Genomic DNA, 17,891 nt, shown 5'->3' on the forward strand with positions numbered 1-17,891 from the left:
AGTCCAGTCCTTTCCTTTTATTTTAATGATGGTAACAGTAGAACCAACGATGCTAATAATGAGACAGTGGCCCGTGAATCTCTTTCCCTACTGCAACCTCCATTTCAGTCTTGGATCTGAGAGTTCCTCAGATTACTTTTTTAAAACATATAATAAAAAAGAATGATTATATTATCTTAATTGCCAATAAAGATAGGAGAAAATATTTGATCCTTTTAAAAGAAAAAAAAATTACATGTTATGTACATGTATAGATTGTGTATATAAATTCTAATAAAGAAAGGTGACAAGTTTACCTGAAGCAAATTTACTACCAGGCACCACCTAAAAATTATGGATATGTGTATAGCCTGCATGAATACATAACTGCACTGAAAACAATGCTTTCTGTACCTCCATGCTGATACAGATAATTAGGGATATATACCTGATGCTGACTTGATTTTGGATGATTAAGCCAGAAATCCCATTTTTTTTGTTACTGATATGCTGAAACATTAAAGGTAATTTATATGTGTGTAAGATATGCAAAATAATTTTGGAGGGGGAGAGATCTTGGTATAAAACACAAAGCCTATGAAAATAATAATATAGTGAAGAAATTTAAAAAAAATTAAGTGGGAGGTAGGCTTTAGGCTTTATTACCTAGTTTCAGGAAAAGAAAATCTTTTCTTTCCTTCTTCTACAGCCAGATTGTTTAAAACTATTAACTATTTAATAGTTTTATAGCTATTTATAACTGCTAACTATTTAACCTACACAAGAGCAAAAGTAATAACATTCTAGTGAAATCCAAGATCTATAGATATAGATCTATATGTATACAGTGTGTATGTATCTATAGACCTCAGATGTCACTAGAGACAGTATTGACTTTTGAGACTAATGTGTAAAAAAAGATGTGATTTTGAATGATATTATGTACATGAATGAACAGTTTCAGAATTTTCCTGGTTGACTATGGATTTTCTTTATTCCTTCATCTTCGCCCTCCTCACAACACTATCCTCCCAACAAAAGGCATTAAACAATTTCTGGTAATAGATACTTAGGGAAGCATGTTAATTACACTTCCTTAAGTATCTAATTTACCATCATAAAGTGAGTTAGGTAAGGGAAAAATCTTGCTCAGTAAATTTCCCTTATACTTTAAAATTAATCTGATTTTTATGAACTGTGTTTGTTTAGGAGTAGCAAACATGCCAACTGTAAGAGCAGCAACAACTTCTATTGAGGGCTCATTATTTGATAGGCACTGGTCTGAGTGCTTTACACATACTCATTTAATACACAAAATAACCTTATAAGACAGGTACTATTATTGTCTTCATTTTACAGAGAAGAAAACTAAGCCACAAGAGTTGAATAACAGATCAAGTTCATACAGTAGGCAGTGGAGCCAGGATCAAACTCAGGCAGTCTGGTTCCTGAGACTGTGTTCTTGGCCCCCGTATTATATATATTATATTCGCTCTTTCAGAAGTTTGTGGAAAAGAACTTGTGTTTGTAGGGGTGACTGTATTTCAAGTCAAGTGGAAAATCAAGGTCCTGGCTTGTGAAAACAATCCTAAGGCACTGATTTCAATAAGCACTTACTCTGTTCTTGGGCCAGAGTTAATTTACTACCAAGATTTGTTACTCAGCTTTAAGCATATAACGGAGAAATTAGTAGACTCATGTAGCTCAGAAAGAGAATAAAATATTTGGTTTAATCTTGTCATTGGTTAACTTGATACACTACCTGCTGTTTCCTCAGCTGTAAAATAGGACGACAAATAATAATTCTGATAGCCTTCAAAAATAACCCTGAAATGGACCTACTGTACAACATAACCCCAGGTAGTAAAATTCACTATGCCCTAAAGAGAAGTTCGTGTCCTATCATTGCTGTGACTTTTTGTTTTCAGAAAGAATAAAATAATTTTACATATCATCCTTTAACTGGATTATACTATATTAGAAAAACACAAGCAAAAGACAACATGCATTATATGGGATACACAATGTGCAGAGTTACCATAGATTGCCAAAAAGGTGGTCCTCCAATCACTGCCAGCAAATGCATGATTATTATGAAGATTTGCACTTCAGTCACATCAATTCTGATTAGGTACAAAAAATCCAAAAAAGCAGAATTACTCAAAACAATTTCAGGTTAATTACTTGCAAGCTTAGCAGCATTCCTCTATCATGCACAATAGAAAAAAATCTCAAATATTGAGGAAAGGGGAGAAGGAGGTGTCAAAAATTTGTTATGAGCAAAATCAAATAAAATCCAGAGCGTTTTAATTTCATTTGATGAATTTCACAGAGCAATAAAAACCCCTCCTTTCTAAAGAAAATTTCTGACTCATTGAAGTTGGGCTGAAACTACAGCTTAACCTTTCTCACCAAAAAAAAAAAAAAAAAAAAAAGAAAAGAAAAGAAAAAAGTGTGTGTGTATTAAATTTTGAATGTCAAGCAGAGGATTGCATTGTACTGCTATATAATATGAGATCTTCAAATAAGTGCTTTGTAGTATCAAATGGAAGAAATGGCGAGCTTTTACTAAAGTAACATAAATCTCTGATACCTTGGCAAAACTTACTGCCCTTTAGATATGTTCATTTAATGCCTTCCATGATGTGGGTGTGAAAAAAAAAATTCACCCAATTCTCAATCAAATTCTTATGCTTATTAGGTCAACTACTCTAAGACGTCTAGAAAGAACATACTAAAAGCAGCCAAGAATTAGCTTTGAGGTTGCTGAAAATGATCTTATAGTCAAGAAGAGACAAACCTGGTACAAAAACAGGGCAGTAGAAATTAGAAGCCTGAAAGTCTGAAAAAAGAATATGGGCATATTCTGAAGACTGAGGAGCAAAGCAAAAACTGGTGTTCCTTTCCCTCTGTAAACTAGCACTTTTTATAATCTTGAGATTGTCATTCTCAGATTACTGGATCCAAATGCCTTTTAATTTTTTTACTGATTTACCCTACAGATATGCTTGCACAAAACGTCTGTACAAGGTTATTTATTACAGCATTATTAATAGTTGCAAAACTTTAAAAATATCTCTCAATGAGGGAGTAGTTATAGAAATTATGGTACTTCCATACAGTGAACTATTGGGTAGCTTTTAAAAAAAGAGTGGGGTAGCTCTCTAGTGGTGACATGGAAAAATATCAAAGTTATATTGGGTGAAGAAAAATGCTGCAGAATGTGTATATGAACTTTTTGCATAAAAAAAGAAGAAAAATAATATTACATTTTAATTTTTGCCGATAATTACATAACAAATTTCTGGAAAGATACATTACAAACTAAGAACAGTGGGTACCTATTGGAGAGGACAGTGTGGGAACTGGACAGCTGGAGATGAGGATGAGAAGGAGACTATTCACTGCACACCTTTTTTATAATGTTAGTTTTTAAACAAAGTGAATAATTTATCTATTAAGAAGGTAAACTTAAAAAAAAAGTCAGTCTAAGAAAACTGATAGCAACAACAGCAAGGGGGTTCAAATCCCAGAGCAGAATAGAGCCCCCATTTCTAAAATTGATACTTCAAGCAGACAATCTATCATGTGAGCTTAAGACATGTAAGTTTTATGCTCATAATAAATAACCAGATTGAGACCAATCTCTCACAACTAAAAAAAATTATCTTTGATTGTTCAAGAATGTTTTTTAAATAGAAGCATATTAAGCTGCAAACATATAGTGATGTAGTTATCTTGATATACACATTTATTGAAAAAAAAATGGACTGAATTAGGCTCAAAAGAATCTGTAGAGCTGACCTGGTGAGTGATGTTGCCAATAAGGGGAATTACACTCAGTAGCAGACTCAGGAGACTAAGCAGGTGTCAAAGATGATCGACTCTGTCTTGGGTGGAGGAGGGTAGACATCTTACAACATTTTGCTGGATATGTGAAGTAGCCTTTTGGGAGGGGAAGGGCCAGAAGTATAGAATTACAAAATAAAAATGGAGGGAACCTCATGCAATTAATCTTTGTACCTTGGATGAATGTAAGTAAAAGAGATTAGGAAACATGAAAGATCTTTACAAAGCCCAAACTGGGATTCCTGGGAAATTTTTATGGATTAGCCTGTTTGGAAATTTTGGAAGACAGAATTCTGTAAACCGTTCAGATATTATCATTGAATTTAGATCAACAATGCCTTAATGTTAGGAGGGAGAGTCAGGGAAAACTTACTTACCAGTTGGTAGTTAGTTTAGAACATTTTTTCCTGTGTGATTATCTGATTTAGCGGAATACTCTGTACTCCAGGATAAAGCCCTCCTGCTCTGAATCATGAGAATTGCCTATCACCACTTCTAGATGTGTGGCTCTAATCTTGACTGTCAATGAAAAAACGCGCAGTGCGAGGCCATCCCGAAAGAGAGAAACTAAGCAAGCTAAGTGGGACAGGTGGCAGAAATGATTAACAGTGAACAAGAGTTAATGATTCTGTTTAGAAGAGAAGTGGTTACCTGACAGTCCATTTTTCCACCCTTCCACTAAGAAGTCTCTCAATATGGGTTGAATTTACTGTAACACATATTAGGAGGGGGCTCATTTTACGCTTTTTGGCTATGCAGGAAAGACATAATTATCTAGAGAATATTATATAAGGCAGGAAGTTGGCATTTCTGTAGTCACTTGTTATTTCCAAAATAATAACATGGGTGATAATATTTCCAAGTGTTGGAACTATTTCTCTAAAACAAAAACAAACAAAAAAAACAACCTCCACAACTACACCAAAAATAAGCCCTTCAAGGGACAAGGGCTATGTGGTAGAAAACCACCTAAAACACCAGAGTGGCTTTTTAAAAAAGACATGGGAAAACAAATCTTTTAACTATAGCATTAGATTTTCACAGCCTAAAAGTTTCAGAGGGGGGAAATTAGATGATAATAAACATAATTTTCTATAACCATGAAAGTATTTAAATATCTTGACTTGTATTGCTTAAATAATTTCTTATTTCTACTTTATTTTAGTATAGGTTTTGTCAAAGGACAAAAAGAACTTCCCCAACTGCTGTGGATAATCCATGAGTACTCTGGTCAGAACACACTTAAATTACTACAACAAGCCAGCAACAAACAACCCATTCTAATGGTTGTCACAGAAGAAAGGTGGAGAAGAGCAAACCAGTTGTGGAGATTGAGCTCTCCCATCTTTCTGACAGGGGAGCTGTAAGTGTGGCAGTCCACAGCGAAAATAACCTTCAACACTCATAACAAATCCCTTGGGCCCATCACTCCTTACAACATCCTAATGGTCAACTAAATAAGAGGTAAAGATATCAAGGCGTCCTAAATAAATATGAGTAATTTTAACTTCAACTTGTTTAACTAAAAAGAAATAGAAGCTTTCTAGTTGGAGTGCGGATCCTAGGGAGGCTTCATCACCAGAGAAAGACAGCTTAAAAAGTTCCCTGATCAAGACAGCTATTTCAGGAGAAGTACAGATTTTAAAAGTGATTAAGGGGTGCAACAACTCCAAACCATCTAAGTTAGCTAACTATAAAGAAAATTTCTATTTTGAATGTCTCATTTTTATTTCTTAGTGTTCAGAGAGATTCCTAACAAATGCACTTGGTTTGAATTCCAACAAGACTCAGCATTAACTGAGGAATGTGAAGGGATTTAACTGACATTCTGTGAGCGTTGATAAGCATGTTAATCGTCATTTCCTAGCATTTTTAATATCAGAAATAAGACAATTTAATCTAGTTTTCATCTACATATGGCATATGCATTTCAAAGATATACTTGCAGTTAATTTGGAAACATAATTTTTTAAATTAAACTATACATAATAAATATAATTTCGTTGTAACTGGGTTGGCTACCAGCTTGGTTTTAATAGAGAATACGCACTAGGGCTAGATTCGCAATGTCATAGAAATTCTGATTTGTACAATTTGACTTGTTAGCTACTATTTTAAAAGAAGCATTTTGCTTAGGAAGTCATTGAAGGGGGCTGGAGTCCTAGTCAAGGATTAGGTTGCTGTTAACTACAGATTTGCAATTATTTGTAAATGGATCTGATGTTCTAGGGAACTTATACATAAGCAGAATATGGTACTCATTATATATTTTACCAGGGTGGGTGAAGTATTAGTAGACCGGAATGAAGATTGACCTAGAAATTCAACATACTGCCTTCCAATATTTTACTTTCTACCCTTCATAAGGGGCAAACTGCGCATGACAAGCTTAATGTTACTAACATTAACTATACAGCTGAGTGACAACTACGAGTATTTTAAAGTCAAGTGTTATATATAGAGAAAGTCTAAGCATCTATTTTTGAGATAAGCTGAATTATTTAAAACAGTATTATCTACCACATGAGTGACTATACAGATCTTTAGACTATCTGAGAAGACTAAAATAAAACAACAACCCACCCAATGACTTTGAATAAGAGAAAAACAGGCAAAAGCTAGAATAGAACAAGTCCTCTAAGAGGAACTAAAGTTTAGGTCTCAAATTTAAGGGGGCAGCCTATCCTTATCACCTTTGGCAACAGAAAAATTAGAAGACAGTCCTCTCACCTCATTTAGTAGTAATCTCAGTGTTAAATAAAGGGATCATGGACATATTCTTCCTCTCAAAATAGCACAATCAATTTTGAAAGAAATCTGGAAATTATTGGGAATTACTAACACAGGTCTTAAAATATAACAATAATGGTAATAAACACTATGACAAGCACTGTAGTCAGCACATAACATGTTTTACTCTTTTAATCTTTACAACTATCCTAGGAGGTAGGAAATATTACCACCATTTTATAGATGAGGAAATCTGGTCAGATAGGGTAAGTGACTTTTCAAAGGTTACAGAAATGATAAGTGGCAGAGCCTTGAAAGGAATTAGTGTTGTTCCTACACAGTGCTAAAACTCTTCTAATTTTTAGTCTGCTGATCAACTGGGACAAACATTTGTCATACGTTTTTAACTTGTTATCACTAAGATGTCTGTATGTTTCAGGATGAAGGTTCTTGCATTCTAACACAGTTTTCCCTAAAATGGCAGAATACCACAGGCAATAGCTAACACAGGAAGTTTAGATGCTAATAAATTAAAATAATTTGGAGACAAATTACAAAGAACAACTCTTTCTGAAGCTTATATTTTCCTCTGACTTTGTAAAGAAAAAAGAAAGTACATCTGACAATTTCATTTCAATGACCAAATGAGTTAAAGCAACACACATTAAAAGCAAAGGAAAATCTCTGCAAGTTAGCAACTGATAAAAGTGAAGACAATATATCTGAAGAAAAAATGTATTTCCAAAACATTTTTCAAGATGTTAAAATGCTTTAGTTCTAGAAACATTTTAATAGGAAGGGTTCTATAAACAGAGGGTACTTTGTTATCATAGACAGACAAGGTGAAGGTAAATAATAGTATCCTGACTATTAATTTCATTAAGAACATTGGTGGGAAAAAACCTTTTGTAAGTTTAATTAATATTAATAAATGAGCTATCAAAAATTATAAATCTAGACAACTGCAGTGAGCATAAAGCTTCAGGTCTTTGGAGAAAGTACCAGAAACAGGTTAAGTGTAAAGGAGTGCTAAAGAATGACACATCCTGAGCTATGCATATTATTCTACTCTAGGTGGGAATCCCACAAATAATTATGCCAATACATTGTAAATTCAATTGAAAATGGCTTTAGTTTTGCTCCTAAAACATGCCTATAGTACTTTTTAGTATACTCCATATTCCAAGTTTATTTGAAAACATGATGTAGGATATCCCTCACTATTGATTTGTCCCCAAAGCCATCATTACTACCATTGAATAACTGGATTTATAATGCTACAAGATATCTTTCAGAAAGAACTGCTATCAGAGACTCACTATTTCTATCATATTATTGAAGCATGTTTGGGTATGGGGACTCAATGCACAAAACCTAATGCTGCCTTGTATTGATAGAATGATCTGTAATATGAACAGTTCCCCAATACTCCCTAAACTGCAAAATTTTTTTAAAAATCTATTTTTCTTGTAAATAAACCTTATCATACTAAAGTGTGAAGGATTCTGGAAAATTCCACTGGGAAATCATTTCTTAATAAATCTTTTTAAACTTTCAAAAGTCATAAGGCCAAAATTACAATTCTAATATGAAAGAAAAAAGATATTATTACTTCCTCTCTTAGCATTAATTAAGGAAATAGGTATTTACCAAAACAAAACAGAAAAAGGAGGGTATTCAAAGAATAACTACAGTAACATGAAAAGCTAAGAATACTTAGTTTTTAAAGCACAACTAAGAGAGGAAAACAGTAAACAAAACAAATAGAAGTGAGAATAGCTTCTAACATTAAATTTTTTATTTTTTTAAAACCAAGATCATTTAATAGAAGCAGAAAAACTAGTACCAGGTTTCTTAAAGAATATTAAGAGAATAAACAGAATTTTTCCTACATTACTATAAAGAGTCCTCTCAACTTACCTATCTAAGGAAAACTCTGCTTGCTTTATTTTGTTAAAAATGTAAATACCAAAAAGTTCTGTTTAATGGTGGAAAGGTATTTGTTTCAAAAATATTTCAGAGCAAAAATGTTACAAGGTACAGTAGGTAAATGGGAGAGAGAATTGTTTTTAGCATCAAATCACCAGAAATATTATATTTCAAAAAATTTTGTTTAATAGGGTGGATTTTTATTGCCCTATATCTTAAAATTATTTGTTTTCTAATAACCTGTTTGTCTGTGAAATACCACAAGAAAACTTTTGAATTTTTGTTTTTAAATTACTCTGTGCATGACAAAGGTGCTGTCTTTATTGAGTTCACGCCATTGTTCACTGGACAGCATGAATATTCTAGCAGTTACCGTGAAGTTCCAGAACCAAGGACCCAGGGTTCCTGTGAGAAGCTGGCATATTATAATTATGATCTGGGACTCTGTAACATCGAATCTATGCATAAGGAAACAAACATTTCAAAATAACTTTACTCAGAGCTTTTGCTAAAGAGCCCTACTAAAACAAGGCAGCAAAAATAGATTTAAAATGTAGCATTCTCCTTATAAAGACATCTAAAGAGTCAATGAAACAATTTATACAGTACAATTACTATCCTTATGCATACAGGTATACTTCTTACCCAAATCAAAACAGTATAAAAGTTTAAAATTTAAAACTGTAATACACTGAATAAATGACTTATAAATAGGCAGCTGGAAACACTGGAACTAAAAATGCAGTCAATTCTTAATTACCTAGGAATGGTGAATACTACTTGCCAAATAATCACACTGTCTGTGACATAGGTCCCCTCAGTGCCAGAACCTATCCAGACTTCCCTGTGGATAGAAATGCTTCCCAGAAGCCCCAGTGGACAGTCATCTATCCATGTGCTTGAAAAACCGCTAATCATCTTATACCCTTCACTTCTCCACACCTCATCCTGCTCCTACCTCTGCTATTTCAGTAAAATTACCACATGGATGTGGAAGGGGCAAGAGGGAAAGTGAAAGTATGACCTCTTTTGATATGGCCACAGCAAAAATCAAATTGGCCATTTCCTTATCCTGTTTCCTGTTTCTAGTGTAAGAATCTTATCATTTTTCCTTTCTCTTCCCTTAATTCCCCATCAGCATTATAACTCTCTAATATATTGGATTAGTTTATTAGTCGTAAAAATAGTTAAAACATCCAATTCAATGGTGACAGAAATAGAGTAACAGTATAGAACAGGCTTCAAATAAAAACTACATAATCAAAATTAAGAACTGAGGAATGCTAATGAGATAGAAAGAGGTCCATGATTTTACCTGATGATCTGAGAGTTCAAACTACAATCTAGGTTTTACATTAATACAAATGCTGTAGTTGTTTTAGGATATTATCTATAATAATTTGATAAAATTTAAATGGGCAGAGTCCAAATGAATGAATCATTGCTGAGGAAAAAAACAAAACAAAACAGGTAAACTAGAAAAAGGAAAATCTCTGGTATTTAATAATTCATGCGATAAATCTTAAACATTTAAAGATAGGCAGATCCTATATAGGAATTTAGTAGGAAGCTTCCTAATTCTTTTATTTTTTATTGAAGTATAGTTGATTTACAACGTTGTGTTAGTTTCTGGTGTGTAGCAAAGTGATTCAGTTAATAAAATATAATATGTATATATAAAATAACATAATATGTATATATAGTATGTATATGTTATATAACATACTTTATAAATAGATAAGTTATATAACATATATTTTTTCATATTATTTTCCATTATGGTTTATTATAGGATATTGAATATAGTTTCCTGTGCTATACAGTAGGACCTTATTGTTTATCTATTTTATATATAGGAAATTTCCTAATTCTTAATCCACAGAAAGTGGATTACGTATTGGGTTGGTCAAAATGTTCATTCGGGGTCTTCTATAACATCTTACGAAAAAACTCGAACAAACTTTTTGGCCAACTCAATATAACAGACAACAGTTTTTAATTACTTGGAAGTAGGAGGTCTTTGAATACTTATTCTTTAGAGGTTATTTGGATATGAAGATGAACTGGATTTGTCACACTACTAGTAAATACACAGCCTATTAACTTTTTTCAATTAACTACAGAAAAGAAAAAGCCAGAAGTTATTTACTTACATAGGAATAAATGTTGGTGGCAGGCTTTTTAGCTAATGTAAATGTGAAACCCTAGATGCATGAATTGAAAAATGTCATAAAGTGAAGATACTCTGCCTGCTATAACTATAAATAATAAGTACAGTAGAAATAATATCTATAAAAGTAATAGACTCTCAGAAGGAACCTTAGATATCATGTAATCCAAAACTCTTACGTTACAAATTGGGAAATGAGGCCCACAAAAGTCATGGGCCTTGCCCAAACTGATATACAGATAATTTGGAGATAACACTTGAGGCAAGACACACTGGCCTGAGTTCAATCTATTATAATTCCTTTCTTTTATTCTCTCCCAAAAAGATAACAAGAGTATTTTTTTTCTGAAACGATAACTTAAGAGTTTTACCTTTCACAGTAAGATTTTTTAAGACCTATGTTTTACAGAAATATAGTCTTATTGTAGATTGTTTAGGGTTTCTAAGCATTTAATTTATAAAAATGATTCTATACATATATCTACAAGTTATATATTTAAAAGTATCTGGATATAGAGGGTTTAGGTCTTAAGAAATGTGAACTCTTCCATTTAATATAATCCATAAACATTAAAAGAATATTTTACAAACATTTACAAATGAGCTTCAACTCATAATTCTTCTCTTCTTCCACTAACCCAATCCTTCTATGCAGTTCTAGCCTCTAAGCCCATATCCCTCCCTCAGTTTTTCACATCCAGGCTAGTAAAAATCCTAAAGGTCTAAGCTGGGTCTGGAAGGTCCCCATGAGCAGTACCCATCTCCATCAGCTCTCTACTTACTCAGTCCAGAAGCACTGTCAGGACAGAGGTCTGTCTAGCTGTGACAGGTACTGATATTCTCTGTGCAAGGCAGCTTTTAGCAAATCAGATTTTAGTAATCAGAACAAAGATACAGCTCATACTTTCAGGGAAGAAGTATCCAAATCACATTGGTTTTTTCACAATACCTGACTGTGAATGAAAATTATTTAGTTATGGATAAATTATTATGCCAATTTTTGTGCAAGCACACTTAAAAACTAAAAATAGGGACACTAGGAGACTAAGAAAAACAAACAAAATTTCTTCTTTGGTAAATATACTATTTTATAAGGTTATTAAACATATAACAACCTGGATTTATTATATATATATTAAGAAACCTCATGATTTTTTTGTCACTCGTGTATAAATATCAAAATAAAACAATTAAAATAAAAATGTTTTAAAATAAAATTCCCAAGATGCCTAAGGCTGCTTTCCCCTAAGGAGGAAGAAAACGCAAGTGATTTTTAAAATTTTCTTTTCTCAAATTATATTTGAGAATTGACCTTTCCTAATTAAATAAATAAAATTTGGACTTTCTCTTCCACACATACAAACTTTACTTCAATATTTAAGCTACTATACATCTGCCTATTATATCTGCTCTTAAAAAAAAATATGTGAAATCTGGGGCTTCCTGGTGGCATAGTGGTTGAGAGTCCGCCTGCCGATGCAGGGGACACGGGTTCATGCCCCGGTCCGGGAAGATCCCACATGCCGCAGAGCGGCTGGGCCTGAGCCATGGCCGCTGAGCCTGCGCGTCCGGAGCCTGTGCTCCGCAACGGGAGAGGCCACAACAGTGAGAGGCCCGCGTACCGCAAAAAAAAAAAAAAAAAAAAGTGGAATCTAAAATGGCATTTTTAAAACTACTTTAGAAATATCTATATTATTCCATATGCTTCCGTTACATTGGTATTCTGATAAATATTTTCTTAAATGTAAAGCACTTGCAGTATATTTCTATGAAGGTTGTAGCTTGCTTTTAATTTTAAAAATAACTAAATTTGGTGTTGCTTTAATGTGGATGCAAGATTTCAGAAAACTGTATACAGTTTTCCCAAATCAAAACCAATCCCTTAGGGAATTCCTTGGAGGTCCACTGGTTAAGACTCCATGCTTTCACTGCCAAGGGCGCATGTTCGATCCCTTGTCGGGGGAACTAAGATTCCACAAGCTGCGGCCAATTTAAATAAATAAATAAATAAATAAATAAATAAAGTCGATTTTAAAAAAATCCTTTACAACACAAATATTTAATTTAAACTGAGAAATTAAGTCCAGCTGGTCTCGATATTTCTAGATATTTTTCCACACCATTATAAGGAAGCACTACAGTTTCAGAGGGAGAGTGTGCTCCTAATCTAGTCCCAACTGCCTGATACTCTACTCCTTTGGGTCCTGCATTTTTAGCAGTCTAAGCTCGATAAATCACCCCTCCCTTTCTTCAGGTGTCTTCAATCTCTTTTCTAAGTCAGTTTCTTCTGTATGTTCAAAATTTTCCCATTAAAAATACAAACCCCTTCTTCCTTTGAGCCCATGTTTGCTCCTCTGATACCTTGCTCCTTCCCATCCCAGCTACACATTTTATAAGTAACCTGTATTAACTGTGTGCTTATTTATTTTGTTCACTTCTGTTCCCTACAGTCTGGCCTCATTTTGAGTCTTGGCAGCACTTAGCATTGTTCTCTTTTGAAATTCATCCCTCTACTGGCTTTTCATTCTGGTATGCCTCCTCCTACTCTGGCTGTTCAATAATTTTCATGGGCTTCTTTCTAGGCTTGCTCTCTATGTTTTCTGCTATTCTCATTCTATTTGGATGTCTAAAATCCCTCACATACGTGTTCTAGATAAAACTATTCCTTTGACTAGGTTCCTCTCCCTGCAGGGCCTTTCTCCACCTTCCATCCAACCACCCAAGGAGGGGAACTGGGAGTCATTCCAGTCTCTGCTCTCTCATTCATTCTCCATAACCAAATACAGACTATGTCCTACAGTTTCTACCTCTTAAGTCTCTCTCCAACCTATCCCTTTCTCTTCGATAGCACTGTCATTGTGCTAGTTCAGATTTCATTGTTCCTCACATTTAATTATGCTGATGCCTCCTAAGGGATCTTCTTACTTCTGTCACAGCTCACTCCAATTCACCCTCCAAATTGTTGCTAGACTGATATTTCCAAAAGGTACTTTTGTCATTTCCCTGCTTTAGGTCCTGCAAAGGTTCTCAATAGATTCAGGATAAAAAGCCCTCAGCAGGACATAGAAGGCCCTCAATTTTCTGGATCTTCTCCAGCCTTATCTCCTGCCACACCCCTATAAGCATCTTATGATTTAACAATATAGAACTGCTTTCAGTTCTTCAAGTATATATTTCATCAAAGGAATACACTGCAAGGGAAATTTTAAGACCGGCAAAAAGAAAGTTGTGATAGAAAATCACTGCTAAAAACACTGTCTATTTAACTCTTCCCTTGCTTCCACGGTTCATTTTCTTTCCTTCCTTCAGTTCCTACACCATGTAGCTGGTGCTGCTTTACTTGAAAGGGAAAGAAAATAAGTTAGGGCTAGATAAGCTTTCAAAATAAGGGTCTGAAAGTTAACTGTGAGATAATAACCAATGAAACATAAACTATGTGAAAAACAGATACTACAAATTCTGCTATTTTTGAAAACAGTAACATCACAAACAATTAAAACTGAATTAGGACAAACCAAGTGATCCTAGAAGTCTATCATAATTTGTGGTTTTTACCTAAAGCAGAAAAAAACTATGAAAACATTACTGAGATAATGTAAAGGCTATGAAAATATTGAGGAAAAACATCTGCATATAATATTTTCGATTACTGCTCTTCTGTAATATCAGATATCTTCAATATTTTCTGAGCATAGATCATTTTATAAACTGCTGATGAATGCACAGGCATACAGTTTTCAACTGGACACTCATGTCCACTATTGTCACTTGAGATGTGCCTTAAACATGTTCTCTAAATCCTTCTATCTTTAAATTCTTCCAAGACATGTCTTTTAGTTAACATCCAAAGTATTAATAATTATTCATTTACTGTCATAAGAACATCTTAAATTCTATTTAAATAAGGTTAGCAAAAATCACCTGAAGTGAACTTGTAGGGAACAGCTAAAAATTTCTATGCATTCTGGCTTTTTCAAGGCCTAGAAAACTAAGTTTATCAGTGATCTAAAATTTTAAAATTCATTAATTATTTGCCTTAATGAGAAATTAGGTTAAGATATTCTCCTATCATTTGACATCAAGATTTTTATTTTGATATTCCATGAAGTTTTCAGAGTCTTTTCTCAAGTTATCTTTTAATCCTACACCGTGAAAAAAATAAAAGACTAACTTAAGCAGTGTAAATAGGATCTGTGATACTTAATTAAACACCAGTTGGTGAATTCCATCCTTAACATTGTTCCAAGACTGGTTTACTCATTAATATTTACGGAAAAGTACTAATCACCACGTAGGAACTATTCACTTCGGAGTTTGAAGAAAGTTTCTATTTCATTTTTTAAATTGTTAGGCATTTTGTTGGCAGTAGTAATCTATATGGTGTGCTCATATCCACTAAATTATTAAGAGCTTAGATATTTATAGATTCATAAATAAAACAATGTGAAAAGAATAAAATCTAATTAAGCTATGATATTTGGAGATAAGAGTTGCTCTTTGCTTTCATAAACTATCTTTTCTTTCCTGAAAATACATTTTCATGTGTCAAAGTAAAACATAGTGTTAAGGTGAATAACAGTGGGGAAAAAGAAAAATGAATTTGTCTGAGGGAAATACAGTGGATATGAGTGAAGGGCCTACTGTTTTTCATGTTACTTTAAAAATATTGGTTGGGAGGTTCTAATATTTCCTTTTAAAAAGTGTGACAGAAGGACACATGATTGAGACCGTTACATAGTAGCTAAATAACGAGAGTTTTAAACATCTTTTATTTACTGAACTAGTGATTTAATCAAGTCCTAATACTCAAATACCTATAAGCAACATTCTACATATTTGAAAGAGAAAACAAAATCACCATTAAGTGTTACTTACATTCCAAATCGCAATGTTCCAGAAACATATGTTTGCCAATGTGCACAATAGAACATGAATGTCCCAGCAAAACAACAAAAAAACATCCAGTCAGGGTTTGTCCCCAGTTGCACTGCAATACAAGTTCCAAGAACCACGAAAACTGAAAAAGAAAGATCACAATGAAAACTGAAAAATCTGAATAACAAACATTAACTGAGCTGGAAATGATTTTGCATGAGGTAAAAAGAAAACATGCTGTGAACGTACAATCTTCTCTCAGTTATCTACGCAAACAGGAAAGTAGGATATCATCTTTTACATTACCATTTACCCTGTAATTTCGATCTCTTCTTTCACTACACCACTTAGTGGAACCAAACTTCTTGAAAGCAACTAAAATACTTTAGCATTTTTTGGAGTACAGGCATATCTCATTTTATTACACTTTGCAGATACTATGCTTCCAGATACTGTCTTTTTTTTTTTTTTTTTTTAACCAGTTAAAGGTTTATGGCAACCCTGCATTGAGCAAGTCTATCAGCGCCTTTTTTTTTCCAACAGCATTTGTTCACTTAGTTATCTCTGTGTCACATTTCGGTAATTCTTAAAATATTTCAAACTTTTTTCATTATTATTATATTTGTCATGATGATTTCTGATCAGTGATCTTTGATGTTACTACTGCAAAAAGATTACAACTTGCTGAAGGCTCAGATGATAGCATTCTTTTAGCAATAAAGTATTTTTTAATTAAGGTATGTACATTGTTTTTTCAGACATAATGCTACTGGCACAGTTAATAGACTAAAGTGTAGTGTAAAAATATCATTTATATACATTGGAAACCAAAAAAATTTGTGTGTCTCGCTTTATTGCAATATTTATTGCAGTGGTCTGGAACCGAACCCACAATATCTCTGAGGTATGTCTGTATTCCCCCAACTCTATAATACCAGTTAGCAGTGAAAAATTACAAGGCAGAAGGTCAAAAAGAAAGAAAAACAAAAGGCCTAGATAATTCACAAAGGGACCTACTAGCTTTAGATAGATAGTTGTCTTTTCTTATTTAGCAGATTTCATTATGGGTAATATACATTAAAAAAAAGGACTTCCTATAAAAGTCTGGAACTCAAACTACTAATGCAAAAATGACTATCACTTAAAAAACAGGACACCTATCATTCTGCTGCCAACTAATTAAATTATAATAGCCTTTCAAGATGCCCAACTAGCCTTTATAAGAGCTTAGCTGTTCCTTCCCCTCTACTAAGCAAGCTGCTGTCAGGATACACTGAAACAATGATTTTAACATACACCTACGTATGTGAATCTGAGTTCACAAGGTAAAACCATCAAGGGTTTTTGTTTGCTTCTTTTAAAATATTTTAAATGCTATGCCAAATGACAAGAAACCAATTGAGCTGCTAAATAAAAAATAAGTGTGTGTGTGTCGGGGGTGGGTGGGAAGTCAGGGTGAGGGGATTTCTTCAAAGGAAGACTAGTTAGAAACTGTCACTTAATTTCTAAATTTCTTTTTTCCCTCTAAAAAACTACCGAAATATTATTTTTTAAATGGTACAAATAAAGACATAACACATATAATCTAATTATAGTAACTTATCTATTGCTAGCACCTTAGTGTATTTTTTTTCTAGTCTTTTCATCCAAGCCCATTATCACGTTATACTCCAAGTCTACAACATAATTTTACATGTCTACATAACATCCATTTAAATATAAAGACTACAAATTCCTAGTCTCGCATTATTGAACTCTCATCTATAATTTATGAGATTTTTCCATGATAACAATTATGCCCTTAGAATTTCAAAACAACAGGTGTCAAAACAATAATATATAGGGTTAAAAATAACAAGTAGAAATTAATTTCTAAATTTCCCAATACCACCAAATAATGAACAAATATTAACCAGATTTATATTTTTGAAAATACTAAAACTTGTAATACAAAAAACCACTTACTCTGATAACTATTATAACACCAGGAACCTCTTATTTATCTTATTATCACTGTTTATCATATTCCTTTTAACTCTGCTAATCATTAATATTAAAAAATCAACAATACCTGTTGATAGTGAATCACACCCATGATCAAAAAGTTCTCCCAAAGGAGAACTGCTATTGGTTCTTCTTGCCTGTTTCCCATCTATAGCATCCAAAGACTGGTAAATGAAAAGGCCACATGCACAAGCAATATACGCCCACAGAGGTGCCTGTGAAATAAAATAAGAAAAGCAAGAGTAATAAGACATATTAATTACTATATCTGGCTAATATATTTTTACTTGCAGATATTTTATCTTCATTTTTCAGAGAAGTCGGAGGCTATGGGAGAGAAGATCCAGGTGCTACA

At 33.4% G+C, this 17,891-nt stretch overlaps 1 protein-coding gene across 4 annotated transcripts in view; it reads right to left on the reverse strand.

The window, feature by feature from the left end:
• The window catches only part of CEPT1 (choline/ethanolamine phosphotransferase 1), a 36,655-nt gene that overhangs the window by 7,404 nt on the left and 11,360 nt on the right, over positions 1–17,891 (reverse strand). For all 4 annotated transcript variants that reach the window (XM_033435071.2, XM_033435064.2, XM_004263176.4 and 1 more), the window contains exons 3-5: positions 17,604–17,751; positions 15,533–15,674; positions 2,018–2,102 (exon numbers count right to left, since the gene is read on the reverse strand). In XM_033435071.2, coding sequence (XP_033290962.1) covers positions 2,018–2,102; positions 15,533–15,674; positions 17,604–17,751 — 375 coding nt within the window. The remainder of the gene's footprint in view (positions 1–2,017; positions 2,103–15,532; positions 15,675–17,603; positions 17,752–17,891) is intronic.

This window comes from Orcinus orca, chromosome 1 (genome assembly GCF_937001465.1).
Source record: "Orcinus orca chromosome 1, mOrcOrc1.1, whole genome shotgun sequence".
Classification (NCBI taxonomy): domain Eukaryota; kingdom Metazoa; phylum Chordata; class Mammalia; order Artiodactyla; family Delphinidae; genus Orcinus; species Orcinus orca.